Here is a 23,943-nt window from a genome sequence, read left to right on the forward strand (position 1 = left end):
ATTTTTGCACTTTAAGGCGCCTGACTATAAACCGCCACCAACAAAATTTGACACGAAAATGGCATTTGTTCATAGATTAAGCTGCAGCTGTCCTCACTGTATTATGGGATATTTACACCAAAAGATATTAACCAGTAACACTTTATTTAACATACGACTGTCATAAGATCAAATTAACCATTAAGAAAGCCTTGAACCAATTGGCTGCATAGCTTCATTGTGTCAAGAAGCTTCATTTGGCCATCACTGCTCCTATGGGGGAGACAGTCAACTTCTGCTGCCACCTGCTGTCAACACTGTTGTTGTCCAACATTCCTCCTAGCATGCACTGCAGCGCTACAGATGTAGATAACTATAAGATACATGTTCTTTGCTAATTATTTCTTCAGTCACTGTTCATTTGTTTCATTGATTGCTAGTTATGGTATTTGGTAAAACTTTATATAACAGTGGTGCCATATGACTGTCATTAGAGAATCATAATTATGACATGACACTGTCATGAGCATTAATGAATGCTTACAACAGATGTCATTTGGTGTCGTCTGGCAAATTATCTCACTTTTGAATGGCTGTAAGAGAACCGAGTTAGTGATTTGCTGGATGACACTTAATGACATTAGCATAATGTCCTTGATAGTGTCATGTCATAATTATGACGGTCTTTTGACAGTCTTATGATGCCGCTGTCAAATAAAGTGTTACATTTTTAACCCATATAAATCAACAAATAAGCCGCAGGCAAAAAAGTAGTGGCTTATAGTCAGAAAATTACGGTAACCTGTTTTGTATGTTTGTTTGCAGACTTCAAATCATCCAAAGTGTAAATGTAAATAAGAACGCTGTGACTTCATGCATGGTAACTAGTTCAGGTTGTACCTCACCTTTCACACAGCATTGTTGACAATGGATGAATTCATCTTATTCCTGAAATATAAATTTCGGTATACTTTCTGATTTTTTCAAATTTTTAACAAGCTTAAGTTTACTTTAGAAATAAGTTGGTTTTCATAAATATTACCCTCTTTAGAGCTTTCCTTATCTAATGGTGAAGCATTAATGGCAGCCGCAGCTTAACGCCACCATGTCGTCATACTGTTTCAACACCACATTCTCTTCATCATCAAAATATAACAAACTGATTGGCTGGAGTTTATCAGGTACACAGCAGGGCATTTCAACTTCGTCTGCAGACAGCTTGAGCGCGTGCATGATGGAGCGCACCGTGGCGTGGTTGGTGGCTCGAAGGTTGCCCCCCAACGGGAAAGGACAGGAGCCTTTACAATGGTAAGCATTGTACCCCCGCGGCGAGATGATCCAGCCTGACCAACCGATCTCCTCGAAGTCTACAAAAAGGGGGACCCTCTGACAGGACCGGGAATGGCCTCGGGGTAAGAGCCCTGGGGCACCGCGCCGCCTTCGGGTGGGGTGGTTGTGGAGTTCAGAAGCAGTTGATGAAGGGCGGGCTGGTCCTGAATGTAGAAGATTCACATGTTAAGAAACAACATAAGAAATATATCATTCATTCATCTTCTGGTCTGGTTATCTACACATGGTAGGGGTGCTGGAGCTTATGGCACCTCACGAAGGGAAGTAAGCGGGGTACACTCTGAATTGGTTGCCAGCCAATCACAGCATTAGGAACAGATCCATTAGAGTTCAACTGATATGTGATTTTCAAAGGCAGAAGCCGATATTGAAAAAAAAAAATTCAGCTGATTGCCGATTTCCAAAGCTGATTTTGTAAGTTGATATTTGAGGACGATATAGTTTTTTTTTTTTTAAAAAACACATAGATTATGAAAGGCAGTTTTTTCTTTGAAATTGCTTTAACAGCTCCAAATTTACAATGATGGCCTGAGACAACAGCAAAAAAAACACTTCTTTTTATGATTATACACACTCAGCAAGAACAGTATATTATTTTCAAATAATTAAACCCATCGGGATGTTGTGACGAGATTTAAACAAGTGAGAGTGAGTTAAAGATGATGCTTGCCATGCTAAAGCTAATGCTAATGCGAATGCTACGCCAACGCTATGAACTATATTTAGAGTGTAAGGATCACTTTAAAACAGGGGTCAGGAACCTAAGATCTGGCTCTTTTGACGGCTTCATCTGGCTAATAAATCTGGCTTATAAAAAAAAAAAAAAAAGGTTGGTTATACGCAAAACGGTGCCAGTCACCAGTCATACACTGGTGTTGTGCAGTAATGAGCAGGCGTGACTTTTGCGCCGTATGTTAACTTTTTTAACACTCCGACAACACTCCCGCACTTTGCACTAGATATCATCAAATAGCAACCAAGATGTGCTACGTTAGATCCCCCCAAGTCCCATGCCATTGGCTGCGTGAGCATGGGACACGTAGTCCATATACTACAACCGACAACTAGAAAGCCGGTTCACAGTGGGAAAGTGGCAAATAAATATACATGTCGTTGTGTCTATCCATCTGTCACTTTATCACTCGCATAGGCAAAGCAGATGAGGCAGAGACACTGTTCAAGTGAGGTTGTCGTATTTTGCTGTCGAAAATAGCGGCCGATGTGCGCGTGTGCGTGAGATCAGGAAGTAAACTTTCCTCGTTTTCAGTTTCGTTTTCTGCGTTGTCATCTAATTTTTGAAACCCTTTTGTGAAGACTGCAAAAAGAAAAAAAGGCGAGGGGTATCGTAATTTTCAGCTGGACATAAGAACATAAATGCGGCACCGTTTTTTTCTTTCACTTTGGATGAGTCAACAGACGTAAGCTATTTATTCGAGTTCAGCGTGATTGCAAGGTTTTGACTATGAAAGAGAGAACACGAGGGGAGGATTTATTCAAGTCCTTCACTGAGTTCACTAAAGAAAAAAAAATCTACCGATGGATAAACTTGTTTCGGTCTGCACTGATGGTGCTCCATGCATAAGTTTCTCAACACCTGCATGAAGCTTAAGCCAAGTATCAACCGGACTACAAAGCCATCAGCAAAACCATGCAGCACCAGAAGTTGCATTAATTGTAAGAAATACTCATCATTGATTAGCAACAGCATAACAATGATATTAAAAAGAATTCAGAGACTTATTGTACTTTAGAAGTGTTGAAATTACATAAAATGCGCGCATTGCTTGTAATTTGGAAACATTTTGTATGGCTCTCACGGAATTACATTTAAAAATATGTGGTGTTCATGGCTCTCTCGGCCAAAAAGGTTCCTGACCCCTCCTTTAAAAGGATAAGGATAAAGCAACAGAATTATTTACAAAACCGGCAAGCCTGAAGCTTCCTGTAGCAGCCTGCCTTGAAGCTGCTGCATGTTCTTTCCAGGGTCCTGCCATCAGTCAGCTGCGGCCACAGTTGCCCAAACTGATGCCTGATCAAAAATCCTTTCTTATTGCCTTATTTTATTTGTTAATTGACCAATAGCCGATGTTAGAAAGAAGTCCATACATCGGCCCGATATATCAGCTGGCCGATATATCGGTCAACCTCTAATATCCATAATGAAATTATGAAAGGTTGCCCCCCAAATCATACTAATACTACTGAGTTTTGATGGTATGTATTAACATGAAATGATTAAACCTTCAGTTTGCATAGTATCAGACTACAACACCTACAGTGTATCACAAAAGTGAGTACACCCCTTGCATCTCTGCAGATATTTAAGTATATCTTTTCATGGGACAACACTGACAAAATGACACTTTGACACAATGAAAAGTAGTCTGTGTGCAGCTTATATATTAGAGTTAATTTATTTTCCCTTCAAATTAAATCAAAATATAGCCATTAATATCTAAACACCTGGCAACAAAAGTGAGTACACCGCCTGGGAACTACGTTAAATCACTTAATGTCCGAATTGAGTACTGCTTGTCAGTTTCCCTCCAAAATGTCATGTGACTCGTTACAGGAGTGCTGTCAGCATTGCTTCACAGATTGAAGAGGTGGGGGGTCACCCTGTTAGTGCTCGGACCATACGCCATACTCTACATCAAATTGGTGTGAATGGCTGTTACCCCAGGAGGAAGCCTCTTCTGAAGACAGTACTCTAGAAAGCCCATAAACAGTTTGCTGAAGACATGTCAACAAAGCACATGGATTACTGGAACCATGTCCTATGGTCTGATGAGATGAAGATTAATTTTTTTTGTTCCGATCGTCTCAAGCATGTGCGGCGGGAATGACCCCCCCACCTCTTCAATCTCTGCAGCAATGCTGACAGCACTCCTGTAACGAGTCACATGACATTTTGGAGGGAAAATGACAAGCAGTACTCAATTTGGACATTTAGGGATGTACGTTTTTTCAAAGGGGTGTACTCACTTTTGTTGCCAGGGGTTCAGATATTAATGGCTATATTTTGAGTTATTTTGAGGGGAAATAAATTAACTCTATTATATAAGCTGCTACTTTTCATTGTGTCAAAATGTCATTTTGTCAGTGCTGTCCCATGAAAAGATATACTTAAATATCTGCAGAAATGCGAGGAGTGTACTCACTTTTTTGATACACTGTAACTCTTTAATGTACATATATCCAGAAGTGGGTAGTAACGCATTACATTTACTCCGTTACATTTACTTGAGTAACTTTTTGAGAAAAATGTACTTCTTAGAGTAGTTTTACCACGGACTACTTTTTATTTTTACTTGAGTAATGTGAAGAAGAAATTATACTCTTACTCCGCTACTTTGGGTTACACTAGAATCGTTACATTTTACCTCTTTATTCTGCATGTTGACTTTATTTTTGTCGACAGTGGCTGTCTCAGTGACCTTTGAGTGACAGATGACTTTCGTAACCGGGAACAGTAAGTGACGATAAAGCCTGAGTTATGCTCCTGTGTTGCGGTGACGGCAAAGTGACTACCGCGTCAATGAGCATTCGTTAGTTCTGCGGTAGTTCTGAGGGAACGCGTTGCTCTGCAATTCACCGCCAAGCCACTAGAGGTGTGTGGCGTTGTGTTTGTACGGTTTTGGGGCACACTTGTTGACTTCCGCTAGTTTAACGGAGAAAAAATAAATAAACATTGCAAGATGGAACGCTTGAATGTGGATCTTCAGCTCATCAACATTGAATAAATGTTGATCATACAAACGTTGGGGTGAAGGCGATGCAGAAGACAGTTTCGAGGCAGTCTGTACGACTTTTGATGCCGCACGGAGAGTTTTTGCCTCGGGTGGAAACCAGCAAGCTGTGGCGGCTAGCTTCAAACTGGCGTCGAGCATTACGTCCAGCGTTTTGTCCGAGGTCTGCAAAGCCCTCCAGCCCGATTTGTTTGCCGTTTCCTACAACTAGCCAGTGGGAAGCCATAGCAGATTTCTGGCGGCTATGGAACTTCCCAAACTGCGTTGGAATCCTTGATGTTAACGTTATCATAAAAGCACCGAGGCACTCTCAATCAGTGATGATGTATCCAGTGTCAACTGTCTGTTGTTGAAAATTAAACATCAAAACAAATCTTTTGACACCAAACCAAAGTGATAAAAAGCTGGCAGTTTTTGGCAGAATGGGTCACCGCTTCGTGTGGCCATTCGATTCCGAACACACACATACTTGTCTCGGTGGTTCTTCCATTTTTTTATTCAATCGCTGGCTGACCTCCAGCCTGTATTTTCAGCAATCTCCTCCCACGAATTGCTTGCCATTTGGCAATCTTCATCATGTCTTGATGAGACATTGTAGAAGTTGTCGTACTTGCTCTTCGTTGATACTCTCGTCGGCTTGGTCCATTTTTGCGTGTAGCAAAATCATGTTTGACAATGGCGGTGATTTCGCGCTGAACCTCAAACAACAGTCTGAGCGGATCAATCACAGTCCATTTCCACCACGTCATATGCGTCGACGTGACACAAAGTCACAAAATGAAGGTGCACGTCAGGCTACGATAGAGGGTCGTAAATCAGGTCTTCCTTGAAGCATACTGTAACTCGGCCTTAATGCTCCAATATACAGTATTTGTCAGTCAGGGTGAAGATACTGATGAAACATGTCTTCAAGTAGCAACCTTGTAAACGGCCTAACTGCGATCAACATAATTCAACAATGTACAACTATTCACTACTCTAATTACAGTCCGAAGCGGTTCGCCATGTTGTTATTTGATCAAGATGAAAGAGGAAACAGCAGAATAGAAGGTGTTGAGACACCCCTCTGTTATCGAAAAAGCTGGTACGCTCCGTCAGCCGTGGATGTTAGGACACGCAAGGATTTGTGCTTTCTTTTTTTGTGTGATGCCACCTATATGTTGGGTATGGGAATGCAAAGTACATTGGCAAATTGGTGGTTTCATGCACCTTTGCGCTTCCGTGTGCATGCAGTTTTCCCTACACATAATGGTCTTGTAAACGCGCAATTAAAATAAAGCAAAACATAATTTTTGCGTTAGCGCGTATGATCGTTGTCGTGTAAACGTGGACTCATTTTCACCAATGAGACGTCGCAACACTAACCACATGACTCCATTATATCATTCAGATGTAACAATGTTATTTCTCCACTAGAGGGCACTCAAATGCTTTGGGCGGGTGATGTTTCATAGTGTTGTTCTGGTCTGAAATTGATTATTTTTGTGTCATCTTTTTGGCCTTATGGTCATGTATTAAGTTATAGTACAGTATATCAATAACAGTTACTATAGATAAGTTGTGCTGAGAAAAAAAGACTTATTTAAAAAAATAAATAAATAAAAAATCTGATATTCTAAGCAGCTACTCACAGTGTTAGTCATTACTTGAGTATTGTTTTCAACAAATACTTTTTTACTTTTACTTGAGTAAATTTTTGGATTGTTACTTTTACTTTTTCTTGAGTGACGCTACTCCTACTTGAGTAAAATCTTTGGTTACTCTACCCACCTCTGTATATACAGTGGTATGAAAAGGTATCTGAATCTTTTGGAATTTCTCATATTTCTGCATAAAAATCACCATCAAATGTGATCTGATCTTTGTCAAAATCACACAGATGAAAATACAGTAATTGCTTTAACTACAACCACCCAAACATTTATAGATTTTCATATTGGTTAATGAGGATAGCATGCAAGCATTTACAGAAAAAATAAGCAAGTGAACCCTCTGCCTAAGGAGACTTAAAGAAGAATTGAAACCAATTTCTACCAAAGAATTTAAGTCAGGTGCGTGTGCCCAAACACTGATAAGTGGTTTAAAGCTGCTCTGCCCACTATATAACAAACACCTGGTAAGAATTGTCTTGATGAGAAGTTTGGCACTGTTGCTTCTCTCCCAAGGAGTGGCCGTCCACCAAAAATGACCCCAAGAGAACGCAGAACACTCAGAGGTAAAGAAGAACCCTAGAGTGTCTGCTAAAGACTTACAGAAATCATTGGCACTATCTAATATCTCTATACACACGTAAATTGTCTGTAAAACAATGGCCAAGAATTAGGTTCATGGGCTGTCTAAAAAAACATTGTTGCACTCTTAATGTTCGCAAAAAGGCACTTGGACACTCCACAGAAGTTTTGGCAAAATATTTTGTGGACTGATGAAACCAAAGTTGAATTGTTTAGGCGTAACACACAATGTCATGAGTGGAGGAAAAATGGAACAGTTCACCAACATCAACACCTCATCCCCACCGTGAAGCATGGTGGCGGGAGCATCAATGACTTGGGGCTGTTTTGCTACCTCAGGGCCTGGACAACTTGCAATCATTAATGGAAGAATGAATTCAAAGGTTTATCAGGATGTTTTGCAGGAAAACCGGAGGCCGCCTGTCAGATAGTTGTAAGCAAAAAGAGGACAGATGCTGCAACAAGACAATGATCTAAAACAAAGAAGAAAATCAACTTCAGAATGGTTTCAGAAAAACAAAATACACGTTCTGGAGTGGCCAAGTCAAAGTCCAGACTTGAACCCAATTGAGATGCTTGTGGCATGACCTAAAGACAGCTATTTATGCCAGACATCCCAGGAATCTGACTGAACTACAGCACTTTTATAGAGAAGAATAGGCCATGATTAGTTAGATTTAGTTAAAGTAGACACTGTTTTTTTCATCTGTGCGATTTTGACAAAGATTTTATGTAGAAATGTGAGAAATTCCAAAAGCTTCAGATACTTTTTTATACCACTGTATCTATTTTGATTCTTTATGTCAGGGGCATCAACATTTATGGCAATTACATCTCATGTGAGCTGGACTATACTATATAAGTATAACACCATTTACCACTTACTAGTTTATTTTTGGCCAAATAAGTTACTGGCTACCATTGATGGTGCTCAGCATCCAATGCATTTTGACTGGGAGGAAGGGGTACGAATGATCCCAGTCAAAATGGATTGGATATCAAGCGCTGTCAATGGCACTAGAAGAGCATGCATAGCCAGTCCTTCTAGTATAAGTGAATTGGACATCTATTGTTGTCTATGGCAGGCGCTGTGTTCATTTGTGCCTTTTCCTTGTACTTTTAACATATTCATTGGTCACTTCCTGTAAATTTTGGATCATTTCCTGTTGATTTTTCGGGCTGCTTCTTGTTGATTTGGGGCCATTTAAAGTTTACTTCCTGTTGATTTGGTGTCACTTTTGTTGGTGTTGGAGCATTCTGGATCATTTCCTTGTTAACTCATTGGATGCCATTTTTGGTGACAAATGTCTAATCCATTTTGACTGTGAAAGGGGGAATGAACGAATTTAACTGTGGGCACGAAAGTGAGCCAAGTGCAGTAGTGCATGCATAGTTAGCACAGAATTATTATAAACAGATCGCTGTATGATACAGTGCAGTTCACTGAAAAATACAACGACAAGTATGATAAAAGCAACAAGCAACGATGACTGGGCCCTCCCACCTTTTTTTTCCTAATGGCAAATCCTTAAACTGATCATCAAATGCGTCACAATTTACTGTCTACAGATGGGATACCATATGTGTTTGATGCAGTCGACCACCTTCTTACCAAAGAATGACTGGTTTGATGCTCCAGTCCTCCCATCATCAGAGAATATAACCAAGTAGGCGTTAGTGTCTGCTGGCTCCCCGTGCAGCTTGGATGACGTAAACACTGAGTCCATCCAAGTCCCAGACGGCAGCGTAGTTACCACCAGGATGCCGTTATTATCCTGGCTATTGCGGAGCCACTTAGACACCTAAAACAATCAACTTGTTTGAAATTTTCTCAGATGTATTCAGCAGTTGTGATGGGGTACATGACGAATACTGACCGTTTGTGTAACATTAAACACTTCCCATCCTTGTGTGTATAGAGGAACGAGTCTGGAGGTGATAAGGTTTCCACGCCAAGGCTTTACTTGACTATCTAACACTTCATACAAATCCACCTGGAAAGTAGCACGACACGTATATTAGATATGAATAGTATTTGACAAAATCCAATTGTAGTAATGCAGATATATAACTTATTTCATACCCCTAAAAAGTTCACGGAAGCTCCAAGACAATACCACGACAATATCGAGGCATCTTTACAATCGTCATAACTGTAATTATTGATCTCATTTGTAATTTATTCCTCGGAAATATTTTTCCCATCTCTGTGAAGTGGGCCCGCCAATCAGATGCAAATTTATATAAAAATTATGTCAATCGTTTGTGCTTGTTTGTGCCGTAAAAAGTTTTGTTTGAGCTGCTATCATTTTTAAGATATTTACAATTCTTTTATGGGTCAATCTGAGGTCAACCAGTTCCCCATTTAGATTAAAAATGGCTAAAAGTGATCCATCCATCCATCCATCCATCCATCCATCCATCATCTACCGCTTAATCCGGGGTTGGGTCGCAGGGGCAGCAGCTTTAGCAGGGAAGCCCAGACTTCCCTCTCCCCAGCCACTTTAACCAGCTCCTCCAGCAGAAACCTAAGGTGTTCCCAGGCCAGCCGAGAGACATAGTCTTTCCAGTGTGTCCTGGGTCGTCCCAGGGACCTGCCGCCGGAGGGACATGCCCGGATCACCTCTCCAGAGAGGCATCCAGGAGGCATCCAAACCTGATGCCCGAGCCACCTCAACCGGCTCCTCTCAAAGCGGAAGAATAGCAGTTCGACACCAAGTCCCTCCCGGACGACCGAGCTTCTCACCCTATCTCTAGAGACACCCTGCGGAGGAAACTCATTTCGGCTGCTTTTATCCGCGATCATGCGCTTTCAGTCATGACCCACAGCTCATGACCATAGGTGAGGGTAGGAACGTACATCGAATGGTGAATCAAGAGCTTCGCCTTTTGGCTCAGCTCCTTCTTCACCACTACGGACCAGTGCAGAGTCTGCAGATGCTGCACCGATCCGCCTGTTGATCTCCCGCTCCCTCCTACCCTCACTCGAGAACAAGACCCCAAGATACCTAAAGCCCTCCACTTGGGGCAGGAGCTCATCCTCAACCCGGAGAGGGCACGCCACCCTTTTTCGACTGAGGTCCATGGTCTCGGATTTGGAGGTACTGATCTTCATCGCAACCGCTTCGCACTCGGCTGTGAACCGCTCCAGTGAGAGTTGGAGGTCACGGCTTGATGAAGCCAACAGCACCACATCATCTGCAAAAACCAGAGATGAAATGCTGAGGCCACCATACCAGACACTCTGAACACTTCGGCTGCGCCTACAAATTCTGTCCATAAAAGTTATGAACGGAAGCGGTGACAAAGAGCAACCTTGGCAGAGTCCGACCATCACTGGGAACGAATTCGACTTACTGCTGGCAATGCGGACCAAACTCTCACACGGTGGTGCAAGGACCGAACAGCCCTCACCAAGGGGCTCTGTACCTTGTAAAACCGAACCACCACCCATGGGCCTCCCCAAGAGACACGGTCAAACGCCTTCTCCAAATCCACAAAACACATGTAGACTGGTTGAGCGAAATCCCATCCACCCTCGAGGACCCTGCTGAGGGTGTAGAGCTAGACTAAAAGTGATGTCAATAATTTATGCTCGTTTGCTGTAAAAAAAATTCGTTTGTCCTGCTATCGTTTTATGCGTATTGAAATATTAATCTCGAGTGATGACTGTCAAGTTCCTCAGCAAATATTTGTTTCGTTAATAATGGGACCTGTTGTCTCACTCAGATTAATTGAAAATGTACATGATGCACATTTTGTTGTTGTTGTTGTTGAGTGCATTGTTTTTTTTTTTCCTGTCGTCGTTGTTCGATTATTGGGACTATGTTGTTAATAATAATTTGTTTACAAGTTAAATTAAAATGGTGAAATTTATAAGTTTAATTGCAGTGAGAGCACGCCCAATCAGGTCACTGTTTTTTACTAAGGAAGTAGAATACAAAGCAGTAGTGGTAGCGGTGTAGCATAAGCAGCTCGTCCTCGTCCAAGTTGTTGAAGTCAAGCTCTAAATAAGCTTCATAAGTCACATCAATTTACCTGTTTGTTCACTAGCAAGCCAATTTTTTTTTACGGTGTTTCTGTGGTTTAAAGGTAAAACTACAGTAAACATTAGTGAAACAAGAACTCTTGTGTCTCCAATTGTGAATAAGCAGGCATACTCAGTGTACCTTTTTCATCATGCACCAGCATTGATGGTAAGCACAGTATACTATTTTTTTTCTACTTTATTTTATTAGTATAAAGTATAATACATGTTTTTGAAAATAGTTATTTTGAGGTTTAGGGGTTATTTCAGGGTACTTAAAGGGTATTTTATTCTATTCTAAATCCTACTGGAAATTCGGGTTACATCGCCAGCGTAGGAAAGGAACTCGTTCGTAACACGGGTACTATTGACATCGTTTATATTATAAACTTGAGTCTGATGGGGTCCAACTTCACGGAGGTATTTTACCTCACCTTTCTTGGTCACTTTCTGTTCGCTCATGTATTTGTTTAGATGATCTCTCATGCCCATTCACGCCCCTCCAGGCCTCATTGTCATTGCCCATGTGAGCGCTGAAGTCCCCCAGCAGAACGAGGGAGTCCCCAGAAGGAGGGCTCTCCAGCACACCCTCCAAGGACTCCAAAAAGGATGGGTACTCTGGGATGTTGTTTGGAGCGTAAGCACAAACAACAGTCAGGACCCGTCCCCCCACCCGAAGGCGGAGGGATGCTAGACCGGGGTGGTGTGTTCCAATTATAGAGGGATCACACTCCTCAGCCTCCCCAGTAGAGTCTATTCAGGGGTGCTGGAGAGGAGGGTCGGTCAGGAAGTCAAATCTCGGATTCAGGAGGAGCAGTGCAGTTTTCGTCCCGGCCGTGGAACAGAGGACCAGCTCTACACCCTCGGCAGAATCCTCGAGGGTACATGGGAGTTCGCTCAACCAGTCTGTCTACATGTGCTTTGTGAATTTGGAGAAGGCATTCGACCGTGTGCCTCGGGAAGTCCTTTGAGGAGTACTCCAGGAGTACGGGTTACTGAGTCCCTTGGTAAGGGCTGTTTGGTTCCTGTACGGCCGGTGTCAGAGTTTGGTGCGCATTGCCGGCAGTAAGTTGGATACATTCCCAGTAAGGGTTGGACTCCGCCAAGGCTGCCCTTTGTCACCGATTCTGTTTATAATTTTTATGGACAGAATTTTTAGGCGCAGCCGAAGCATTGAAGGTGTCCGGTTTGGTGGCCTCAGATTGAATCTCTGGTTTTTGCAGGTGCTGTTTGGCTTCATCAATCCGTGACCTCCAAATCTCACTGGAGCGGTTCACAGCCGAGTACGAAGCGGTTGGGATGAAGATCAGCACCTCCAAATCCGAGACCATGGTCCTCAGTTGGAAAAGGGTGGCGTGCCCTCTCAGGGTTAGGGATTACATCCTGCCCCAAGTGGAGGAGTTCAAGTATCTTGGGGTCTTGTTCACAAGTGAGGGTAGGAGGGAGCGGGAAATCGACACGAGGATCGGTGAAGCATCTGCAGTGATGCGGACTCTCTACCGGTCCGTAGTGGTGAAGAAGGAGCTGAAACGAAAGGCGAAGCTCTCGATTTACCAGTCGATTTACGTTCCTACCCTCACCTATGGTCAACAGCTGTGGGTCATGACCGAAAGAACAAGATCCCGGATAAAAGCAGCCGAAGTGAGTTTCTTCTGCAGGGTGTCCGGGCTCTCCCTTAGAGATCGGGTGAGAAGCTCGGTCATCCGGGAGGGACTCGGTGTCGAGCTGCTCCTACTCCTTCGCGTTGAGAGGAGCCAGTTGAGGCGGCTTGGGTATCTTGTTTGGATGCCTCCTGTACCCCTCCCTGCATGGAGAGGTTTTCCGGGCATGTCCCACCAGCGGGAGGCCCCATTGACGACCCAGGACACGCTGGAGGGACCATGTGTTCCGGTTGGCCAGGGAACGCCTTCGGATCCCGCCGAAGGAGCTGGTTGAAATGGTTGGGGAGAGGGAAGTCTGTGCTTCCCTGCTAAAGCTGCCACCCCCACAACCTGACCCCAGATTAAGCGGCAGATGTTGGATGGATCTCTCATACCATGTTCCAGTGTAATATACAGTATCAGGCTGGAAAACCTAAACTATAGGCCACAAATGTTTGTGGGCTACAAGAAAAAGAATAAACACATGTCTACCTTATAGAAATGAGGCCGATATGACTTTCCCAGGATATGCTTCTGTTTCTTTCGAAACCAGCGGAATTCAGCTTTAATCATCATCTCTTCTCTTCCAAAGGAGGACAGGTTGAAATAGTGAAAGTTTTCTCCATAATGACCTGAAGCATTAAAACACTTTAGTAAAAATTATTATTGTTGTATGGATTATGCTTAGCATAAATTTAATAGATTTTAGAAAATGTTTTGTACTTACAGTGCCTTGCAAAAGTATTCGGCCCCCTTGAATCTTGCAACCTTTCGCCACATTTCAGGCTTCAAACATAAAGATATGAAATTTAATTTTTTTGTCAAGAATCAACAACAAGTGGGACACAATCGTAAAGTGGAACAACATTTATTGGATAATTTAAACTTTTTTAACAAATAAAAAACTGAAAAGTGTGGCGTGCAATATTATTCGGCCCCTTTACTTTCAGTGCAGCAAACTCACTCCAGAAGTTCAGTGAGGATCTCTGAATGATCCAATGTTGTCCTAAATGACCGATGATGATAAATAGAATCCAAATGTGTGTAATCAAGTCTCCGTATAAATGCACCTGCTCTGTGATAGTCTCAGGGTTCTGTTTAAAGTGCAGAGAGCATTATGAAACCCAAGGAACACACCAGGCAGGTCCGAGATACTGTTGTGGAGAAGTTTAAAGCTGGATTTGGATACAAAAAGATTTCCCAAGCTTTAAACATCTCAAGGAGCACTGTGCAAGCCATCATATTGAAATGGAAGGAGCATCAGACCACTGCAAATCTACCAAGACCCGGCCGTCCTTCCAAACTTTCTTCTCAAACAAGGAGAAAACTGATCAGAGATGCAGCCAAGAGGCCCATGTTCACTCTGGATGAACTGCAGAGATCTACAGCTGAGGTGGGAGAGTCTGTTCATAGGACAACAATCAGTCGTACACTGCACAAATCTGGCCTTTATGGAAGAGTGGCAAGAAGAAAGCCATTTCTCAAAGATATCCATAAAAAGTCTCGTTTAAAGTTTGCCACAAGCCACCTGGGAGACACACCAAACATGTGGAAGAAGGTGCTCTGGTCAGATGAAACCAAAATAGAACTTTTTGGCCACAATGCAAAACGATATGTTTGGCGTAAAAGCAACACAGCTCATCACCCTGAACACACCATCCCCACTGTCAAACATGGTGGTGGCAGCATCATGGTTTGGGCCTGCTTTTCTTCAGCAGGGACAGGGAAGATGGTTAAAATTGACGGGAAGATGGATGCAGCCAAATACAGGAACATTCTGGAAGAAAACCTGTTGGTATCTGCACAACACCTGAGACTGGGATGGAGATTTATCTTCCAACAGGACAATGATCCAAAACATAAAGCCAAATCTACCATGGAATGGTTCAAAAATAAACGTATCCAGGTGTTAGAATGGCCAAGTCAAAGTCCAGACCTGAATCCAATCGAGAATCTGTGGAAAGAGCTGAAGACTGCTGTTCACAAACACTCTCCATCCAACCTCACTGAGCTCGAGCTGTTTTGCAAGGAAGAATGGGCAAGAATGTCAGTCTCTCGATGTGCAAAACTGATAGAAACATACCCCAAGCGACTTGCAGCTGTAATTGGAGCAAAAGGTGGCGCTACAAAGTATTAACGCAAGGGGGCCGAATAATATTGCACGCCCCACTTTTCAGTTTTTTATTTGTTAAAAAAGTTTAAATTATCCAATAAATTTTGTTCCACATCACAACTGTGTCCCACTTGTTGTTGATTCTTGACAAAAAAATTAAAATTTTATATCTTTATGTTTGAAGCCTGAAATGTGGCAAAAGGTTACAAGGTTCAAGGGGGCCGAATACTTTTGCAAGGCACTGTATGTAGGATAGGCTTAACTACAAGGGTAAAAATTAAAAATGACTTTTTAGTCCACTTTTCCATCAGTGGCGCCACCAGGGGGTGGCCACGGCCACCCCTATAAATTGGTTGGCCACCCCACTGGCCACCCCGTTTGCCAGTATATCGTTAGATTGTTGTAGCATCAGTTATGCATTTCTTCCCAAATGAATGCTTTTATTTTGTTTTGTTAAATGTTAAATTTATCACGTTAACAGGCGCTAATTAATTTTTTTTAATCACGTGAACATTTTTATCCGAATTAACGCATTTGCAGTACGACTCATTCTCGCATTGCCGCAAACAGCCTACAATGGTGCCGTTTTACTTATATACAGAGATAAGAGGCAGAGTGGTGTAGATACAAGCATTCATTGGGGCCGTGCTTTTAATTGGCAAAAGCTTTGTCATCTCTCCCACAGCAACTATAAATATTGTGGGAAGCGACGTGTGGAAGAATGACAGGAGTTGATCTTTTTCTTAACACCCTGTAGTGTACCAAACGCAGAGAAGATACAGCCTTTGCAGCCACCACACACAGTCATGGTTGCACCATTTCCCATCATGCATTTGGGCAGAACAGTTAAGTTGCTACCGTATCATTGACTGAAAGCTCAACAAATACACTAGATGGCAATCTTTAGTCACAATATACAACCTCATATTTATGCTTTAAGAATTACAAGTCTTCCTATCCGTGGATCCGTCACAGAAAGAATGTTAATAAAGTTAATGCCATCTTGTGGATTTATTGTTATAATAAACAAATACAGCACTTATGTACAGTATGTTCAATGTATACATCCGTCTTGTCTTATCTTTCCATTCCAACAATAATTTACAGAAAAATATGGCATATTTTAGAGATGGTTTGAATTGCGATTAATCACGATTAATTAATTTTTAAGCTGTGATTAACTCGATTAAAAATTTTAATCGTTTGACAGCCCTAGTTAAATGTACACCAATATATACATAACACAATAAAACCGAATTGTTGTGGAACTCAAAATGTTGACTGGACAGTTATGGACTATGCACATTAAATCATTAGTAACAGCAAATATTACAGAATACACCAAAGTATATCAGTAACCGTGTCCTTAAGTCTTTCCGATAGTTTTCCCTGACCTTTTTACAACAATAATATAATGATGAAAACCTGAAATTATGGATTTTAGTTTTGGCCACCCCAAGATTTTAAGTGGCCCCATCTGGCCAGCCCTATGAAAAATTTCTGGAGGCGCCACTGTTTTCCATACATATAAAAAAAAACCTTTTATGAAATTTATAGTTGCATTAATAAAAAAAAAAAAAAAAAAAAAAAACACATTCTTATATTGTTGGTTGGGAGCAACATTCTGGACTTAAATAAAAATGTACTGCATTACCATAATTCGACTAATGTTTTAACCTAAGTAATAAAATATGCACGATTACCTCATGATTACATGCTCGTATTTCTTTTTCTTCTGTATACAGTATAAGGATCAGTTTGAAAATGTGGGGATTAAAACATCATCAGAAAAATAAATACTCAAAGAAAAGTAGAGTTAGTTAAAGAAAGTAAATTAAATTCCTCACTGCTCGTTAGAAAAAACAAGGGACGCATTATAGAGCCGCGCGTAATTACGCATTGGAAGAAGTTCCCTCAAATATTCATTTTTCAGTGGTGTCGTGGTTTAAAAAGTTAAAAGAAATACATTAAACAAGATTCAAAGCAACACAAACCTTTATCTTCGAAGCTCCTGACAACATTTCCTTCCAGAATCTCCTTCTGACTTTTGCTCGTCCCGCGTGATACAGAAACTGCGTTAAACAGATCCAGCATGAACTGCGGCGCCTTCTTGTGCGGGGCTACCGACGCGCCTCTGAGTTGATCCTTCAACTTGAACAAGGCGCCGAACTTGTCAGTCAACTTCCTGTCGGGGTCCGCGTCAACGTCCGCCCGGGTCTCCGCAGGGCCAGCCGGGAGGACTGTGACGCAGCGCAGCTGGAGGGCGACGACAAGCCAGATGCGCACAGTTCCTTTTGACATACTTGCAAGGGGCGGACTGAGCTAAACACCTGCGGAACTCAGAGTGATAAGAACACCACGTGCCATTTGGTGACTCTATTCAGCAACATGAGCAGATGATTGGAACCTGATTGATGATGGAAGGTGGGGGCGAAAATGCCCCCCAAAGAGAAAGAAAGTGTGAAACGCCATGAAAAGAGATCAGATATTTATAAATATACATTAATAAAATGTCTAAATTATTTAATAAAATACTGTAGGCCTACAGCTATTTTCCTTCGGAGTCCAATTCGATTAGATTGTTATTGAACAAAGATTCATTAGAATTAACATGTAGAAAAAGAAAAAGACTGAAAAATACAATCGCAAAATTTTATGTTTCCGCTGTATATATTGTGAACTAGAGCTGCAGCAATCGATTAGTGAAGTCATCGATTCATCTATCAATAAGTTAGTTTGAATAATCAAGTCATTGAATTAGGAACATTTAATCTGTTGCTTAATAAAGTTTAAGAGCTGCAAAACAAAGGCTTGCTAAGATTACACTTTCAAAAGAGCATTAATAAAAAAATAAAATTCCCGAGCGTCTTTTCAAAGTGTATATGCAGAACTGCACTTCATGTATTTAAAAAAATAAATTAAATTACCTGAGTTTAGCCTCAAACGGTGTAATTTGAAAAATAATAATAATAAAAGAGGAACAAAGTACTGTACAACAAAAGAACAAATGGCTAACTTGCATATAAGGTCTGCTAGTTTAAAAACTATAAAATGCAGTTTTTATTTATTTATTTTTTTGCAAAGCTCTTAACAAATCGTTCCAACTCCTTTTCCCACGAAAAAAAATCCTGCAAAATATACCTTTAAACTAATTTTTGAATGCATAAATAATCATATCAGCTCAAACAAAACCCTATGTTGGGTCTTAACAGGGAGCAGCTGGATCAAGCCATGTTAGAAGAGTAATGTCATATTCACTGTTGCCACTAAAGGGCAATGTATTGACCCAAATGAATAAAATAAAATGCAAACACTTTCAAAACAAACCATTAAAATGCCACTGTAATTAAACGAATCCTCAAAGCAGCAAAATTTGACCCCAAGATTTTTTCTGTTCCAATTACTCAAGTTAAATGATTAATCATTGCAGAACTATTGTGAATGTTTTTTAAAGTAAAATACTTTACTAACAGTAATTAACAATAACTGCCATAATACCAGATAAATCATGGGAATAAACACATACTTTATTCATTCAAAGTAGACAAAGTTCAACTATAGTGGTAAGTCTCAGTAAAATCAGGATTCCTGTAAAACAAATAAATTAATTAATAAATCCAACATTACAGTTGTGTGAAATTTAACAGTAACATCATATGTACTGTAAGCTACTGTAGAAATTCACAATAATTAACTGGCATTTGCAGTAAAATGTTGTGTATGGTTGGTAATGTCGGCAGCTAATGTAGTGCAGCTGACTTTTACAGTGATACAGTATGTTGGACAACATTTTACTGTAAGAAATTTGAGACTTGTTCAATATAGTAAAGGTATCACTCCTCATCAGTGGTGGATGAAGTACTCACTTTATTTTGTTTACGCAAAGTATCTAAGAAATAATTTACTCAAGTAAAAGTACAAAAGTACTTGCATTTACAAAGAACCAGAATATTATTTGACTGCTCAGTTTTCTACTACTTGAGGAAGCTGAGGAGCACTCACATCCACAGACCTCTGATGGAGAACTTTTACAACTGTGCCATCAGCAGTGTTCTGTCAGATGGACTTTTAGTGTGGTTTACAAGCTGCACCAAGGCTGACCAGCAGTCGCTCCAGCGCGTGGTGAAAGCTGCCGGGAGAATCATTGGAATGACTCTCCCTGAGATCAGCACCATCTACTCCACTCGCTGTTTAAGAAGAGTGCAAAACATACTGCGGAACCAGCACCATCCGGCTCACCACCTTGTCCACCTGCTGCCCTCAGGGAGAAGGTACAGGTCAGGGGTCGCGTTAACCGAATATTTTCCGTCGTTGACCGATTTTTTAAAACGGTGACGGAAAAAACATGAAGTCCACCTGTCATTTTGACAGGTTGCAATTCACACCCACTGGGTGGCGAGTGAGCATATTAATTAGCTATTGTCTCTCTTGATGCATGACGTCGTTGGCCTTACTCTGAAAAATGTCAAGGCAACTGAGTGTCGGAAGTTTCTTCAAAAAGCCCCAAAACGACGATGGTGTTGATAAAAGAGGTGAAAAAAACAGGGACTGCACAAGCGGGCACGCAATTCAAGTCCATGCGCACCAGGAGGAAGGTGTAAGACTCCGTTCAGGCCACAGCAGGTGAACTGTTAATTTCATTGTTCCATACTTAGCCTAGCTACTGGGGCCACAGTCAGCTGTATTCGTCACTGCGGAGAAAAAAGTTGCATATTCATCTGCTTGATGTGTGATGGCACGGTGTGGATTCTCCCTTAAGCTTGTTCGGACAGAATATTAATTTAAAATGAATGAAAACTAAATACTATTGAATATGTTGAAGCGGTATGCAATGTTAAGAGTCTTGTTAGCTCGAATTGCTGTGTCCAGCCGCTGTAGCTCTGCTGCTCTCTATTCAAGCCGGAACGCGCGCGGCTTTAAGTGTCTCTGTCACGTGACTGTGTCGTAGCCGCTAATGCGCTCGGCCAAATGGACACACAAGTACGGAAGGTGAATTATGCCAAACGAAGGGTCACCACATTGTCATTATCATCATTTAAAAAATTTAAGTGACGGGTAAAAATAGATTATGACCGGATTTTTATGACCCTGTCAGTCAAAATGACAGACAACGAAAAAGTCTAGCGCAACCTCTGGTACAGGTCCATACAGGCCAGAACATCAAGACTGGCCAACAGTCTGTATCCAAAGGCTGTGAGGCTACTGAATTCTGCCCCTCTCCCCTCTCTGCCCCCCCTTTTACGGACAATAACCCACATCCACCAACAACAATAACTATCACTACCCACTACTTCCTTCTCCCTTACCCTTACCCTTGCCTATTGGTTGACAACCAGTATACTTGATTATACTTGATTACTCATCTGGTTTTGAACTGACTTATAACTGTTCTTATCAGTTATATATTTTTGCTCTGCACTTCAGCACTGACATGACTTTATGCTGCTGTGGAATCTTTTTTGTACTTATGTCTAATACTGTGTCAATGTTTACACTTGGTACTTATGGGTATTTATTGTACTGTATGCGTTTTGCACTTTACCAACTTAGTTGTATGGATGCTCCAAACAAAGTTTCGTTGTGCTTTTAGCAACAATGACAATAAATATTCTGAATATGAATCTACATCCCTAAATGTCCAAATTGAGGACTGCTTGTCATTTTTCCTCCAAAATGTCATGTGACTCGTTACAGGATTGCTGTCAGCATTGCTACAGAGATTGAAGAGGTGGGGGGTCAGCCTCTTAGTGCTCAGACCATGTGCCACACTCTACATCAAATTGGTACTAAGTAGTTGCCAAGTAATTTGATAATCAATTTTGGATGGCAACTATGAGCAGTCCTGTTTGGGTCCTTGTTTGTGTGTAATGTGAGGCTGTGAACGCGCGCCAGTGATTAGAGCAAGAGAGAAAGAGTTCACTGCTGCTGCTGTTGGGTTGCTGAATCAATAATATTACGAAGTGTCGAGAGTTAGATTGTCTTTTGCATTGTTAGAGCCAGTGCCCTCCGTCAGAGGTGAGTAAATGAAGCCAATTGTATTGTTTGTATTCTTTGTTAATGAGACGTTACTACTTAGCACGGAGCGTTAAGCTAGTTAGCGATTATGCTAATTAGTGTCTTAAGTGTCCGTTTCTATTGTGTTTTGAAGAAGCATATTAACACTTGAGTTATTGTTAGATAGCAAAGTTGTCTCATTGTCTCTCTCCAATGGCGTACTGCAAGCAACACGTCACTTTTGCTCATTAATATTCATGACATTAACAATTGTGGCTAGGCAGGTCAGCCTCACGTTTGTCCCTCATAGTAAATACATGGAAATAGTGTACAAACGAGATGTTTACTGAGCTAAACCTACCAATGCTGTCCGAAAATTATGTCCCTGCTGCCAAATTCACTGGTAAAGATGAGGAAGAACATACAAATGTTCAATTCAAGAGATGGCTTGAGTGTCAAGGGTTGAAAAAGACTACAAAAAGAGCCGACCTGATCCAAAGGTAGCTTTTTTTATCGACACCTTTTTCCTGTGGGCATTGCCTTACGCAACTGATCTAAAATCTATATCTTCTATAGATCTAATCTAAATCTATCTTTTACCACCATATGCCATGTGTTTCTTATATATTATATCCTCTGGTTATCTTACGTCTCTGACCGTTCTTGGGGGTAATTTACATTGCTATTTTTGTGTAGCGATTGCAAATGCTACTCAGTGACAGCCAACGAAAACTTTACATTTTTTCATTGATAACAAATCTTAGCTATATAATTTATTTACATTTCCCCCTTACTAAACTTGTTTTTTTTACAACAGAAAAGATAACAACAGTGGCAGTCAGATACCATTTTAATTTTTTTCGTCATTGTCAGACAGAAGCAGCACTGCAAAACCCCACGCTAAAAAATAAGTAAAAGTATCACAATGGCTTACCTCTTCATCCTCTGTAGGACTATAGCCCCCAACAAAATGTTTACTGCATATGAAAGTGAATAGCTTTACCTTGCTGGCGTTAAACTGTTTTTTTGACGTCCGCACAAGTTGATCCATTCTTCACATTTTTTCCTTTTTTGGCTTTGGGAAACGTATGAAAAAAACAACCTTCATAAGTCATAATGTCTAGAGTTGTTTCTACAAGTTCCACAGCAGCAGTGTTTCATTAGCATGTTCTTTTTTGAAAGATTACCGTCAGAAAACCAGCAGTAATAACATGAGTTGTTTGCGAGGGCGTGTCTATGTTGACCCACCTCCTCGTTAAGATGGCAACGTACGATCTAAAAATAGCATTCGTGCAGTACACTTTTTCACATAACAGCTTACAGTCTCCTTTCAACACAAACTCAAACTGTAAATTGTCATACACGAGAGTATGCTTTGAAATATGACTTGGATTTGATTTATAAATAACTGTTTGATCAAGAAAATTTTGTTATCTAGTTTGCTTAAAGAAAATAAATTTATTAGGCTCGAGTGTATGACGTGGCACTCGCGAGGTTTCCGCCGCTATCGCCATTTTGGAAGCGGGAAACATAAACAGTGAGGCATTTCAGCACAGGTCGCTCTTTAAAAATGGTTGGAAATTATTGGGCGGTAAAGAATTGCAACAACCGATCGAATAGAAAGGAGAATGTACAGCTCGACGGAACACCATTGAGTTTCTTCCAGATCCCTACATGGAGAAAAGGCTAGGGAAAGGTCATATCTGAACTTACCAAACGTCGAAGAATGGCATGGGTGGCTTCGATCAGAAGGAAGGGCATAACGTTTGATTCTCCAGTTACACACAGAGTTTGCTCTATGCACTTCCACTCCGGTAAGTTAATTTCGTTTGTTTACGCAAATTTCGGTAACTTTGTGCCCTATGTCGGCCTGTTGTTAGCTATAGCTACAGCTAAACAACTAGCATGCATATATATGCATTGTCTTCATAAGACATAATTCCTGTCGTTGCTAAATGAAAAAGCTGTAATATTTTGACGTGAGAGAGTGGCAAAGAATTTGTACACAGGCTACATTTTTTGCAACAAAAAATTTGTACATCCGCGGTCACAGACTAATGTAAACACACATTGCCTACCTTTGCTAGAAAGATGGTGTTGCCGTTTACTATGGTCATAATGTGCAGATCCTGCACCCATCCGCAGCAAAACTGTTCGTAGCTTTGTAGCGATTTGTAGTTTCGGAATTGCTGATGAGTGTAGTAACTTACACCAAACTCTAAATACAGTATGATGTCCATTTCGCGTAGTGGTGGAAGCTTGTCGACATCTTTATTCCATTTGTGTTCGGCTTGCAAGTAAGGGTCAACATTGTTCACATCCTTAAAAATGCTCACATATCTGTCCTTCGCCGTGGTAACAAGTTTGTCTCTGTATCGAACTGGCAAGTTTTCCTTACTTTTTTCCATCTTTGGCACTCGTAGTTGAATTGTATTTGCCGTTAAGTTTAAATGTCCCGTGATGCAGACCTGCTTCCGAAATGGCTGCGTTGTCGCAAATCTCGCATGATCCCGTGCTGCTGTGACGTAAACACTCGAGCCTATTACTGAGAAATTCTTCTTTTATACTCAGAACCTTTCTTAAAAACTTAGTTTTATGCACTTACAACAGTACAGTTATATATTACACTACAGTTAAGTCAGGAAGATGTAATAAAATATTATTTTTGAAGGAAATAGTCATTCATTTTGTCTTCATTGTTATTTATAACATGCCTAAAATAACTTCAAATTAAATCGTGAAGATAATTGAAAAAAAAAAAGACATTTATCCGATTAATGGATTATAAAAACAATCGTTAGTTGCAGCCCTAATTGCATGATACCATTTATGATGATGTGAAACCACTTGTACCATTTGC

General features: G+C 41.0%; 1 protein-coding gene across 1 annotated transcript; it reads right to left on the reverse strand.

Moving 5' to 3' along the window:
* Positions 1–836: 836 nt before the first annotated feature.
* Positions 837–17,390, reverse strand: LOC130909860 (bone morphogenetic protein 2-like). The gene is made up of 5 exons (XM_057826776.1): positions 17,084–17,390; positions 13,469–13,608; positions 9,187–9,303; positions 8,922–9,111; positions 837–1,472 (listed from the first exon to the last, which is right to left on the reverse strand). The coding sequence occupies exons 1-5, from the start codon at positions 17,388–17,390 to the stop codon at positions 1,057–1,059; spliced, it is 1,170 nt and encodes a 389-aa protein (XP_057682759.1). The 3' UTR covers positions 837–1,056.
* Between the last annotated feature and the right edge of the window lie 6,553 nt (positions 17,391–23,943).

The sequence above is a fragment of the Corythoichthys intestinalis genome, chromosome 21, assembly GCF_030265065.1.
Source record: "Corythoichthys intestinalis isolate RoL2023-P3 chromosome 21, ASM3026506v1, whole genome shotgun sequence".
NCBI lineage: Eukaryota > Metazoa > Chordata > Actinopteri > Syngnathiformes > Syngnathidae > Corythoichthys > Corythoichthys intestinalis.

Coding starts and splice junctions, on each gene's coding strand:
- LOC130909860 (XM_057826776.1), bottom strand. CDS start 17,390: ATGTCAAAAGGAACTGTGCGCATCTGGCTTGTCGTCGCCCTCCAGCTG. Junction 13,609..17,083: donor CAGGAGCTTCGAAGATAAAG/GTTTGTGTTGCT, acceptor TTAATGCTTCAG/GTCATTATGGAGAAAACTTT. Junction 9,112..9,186: donor TGTTTAATGTTACACAAACG/GTCAGTATTCGT, acceptor TGATTGTTTTAG/GTGTCTAAGTGGCTCCGCAA.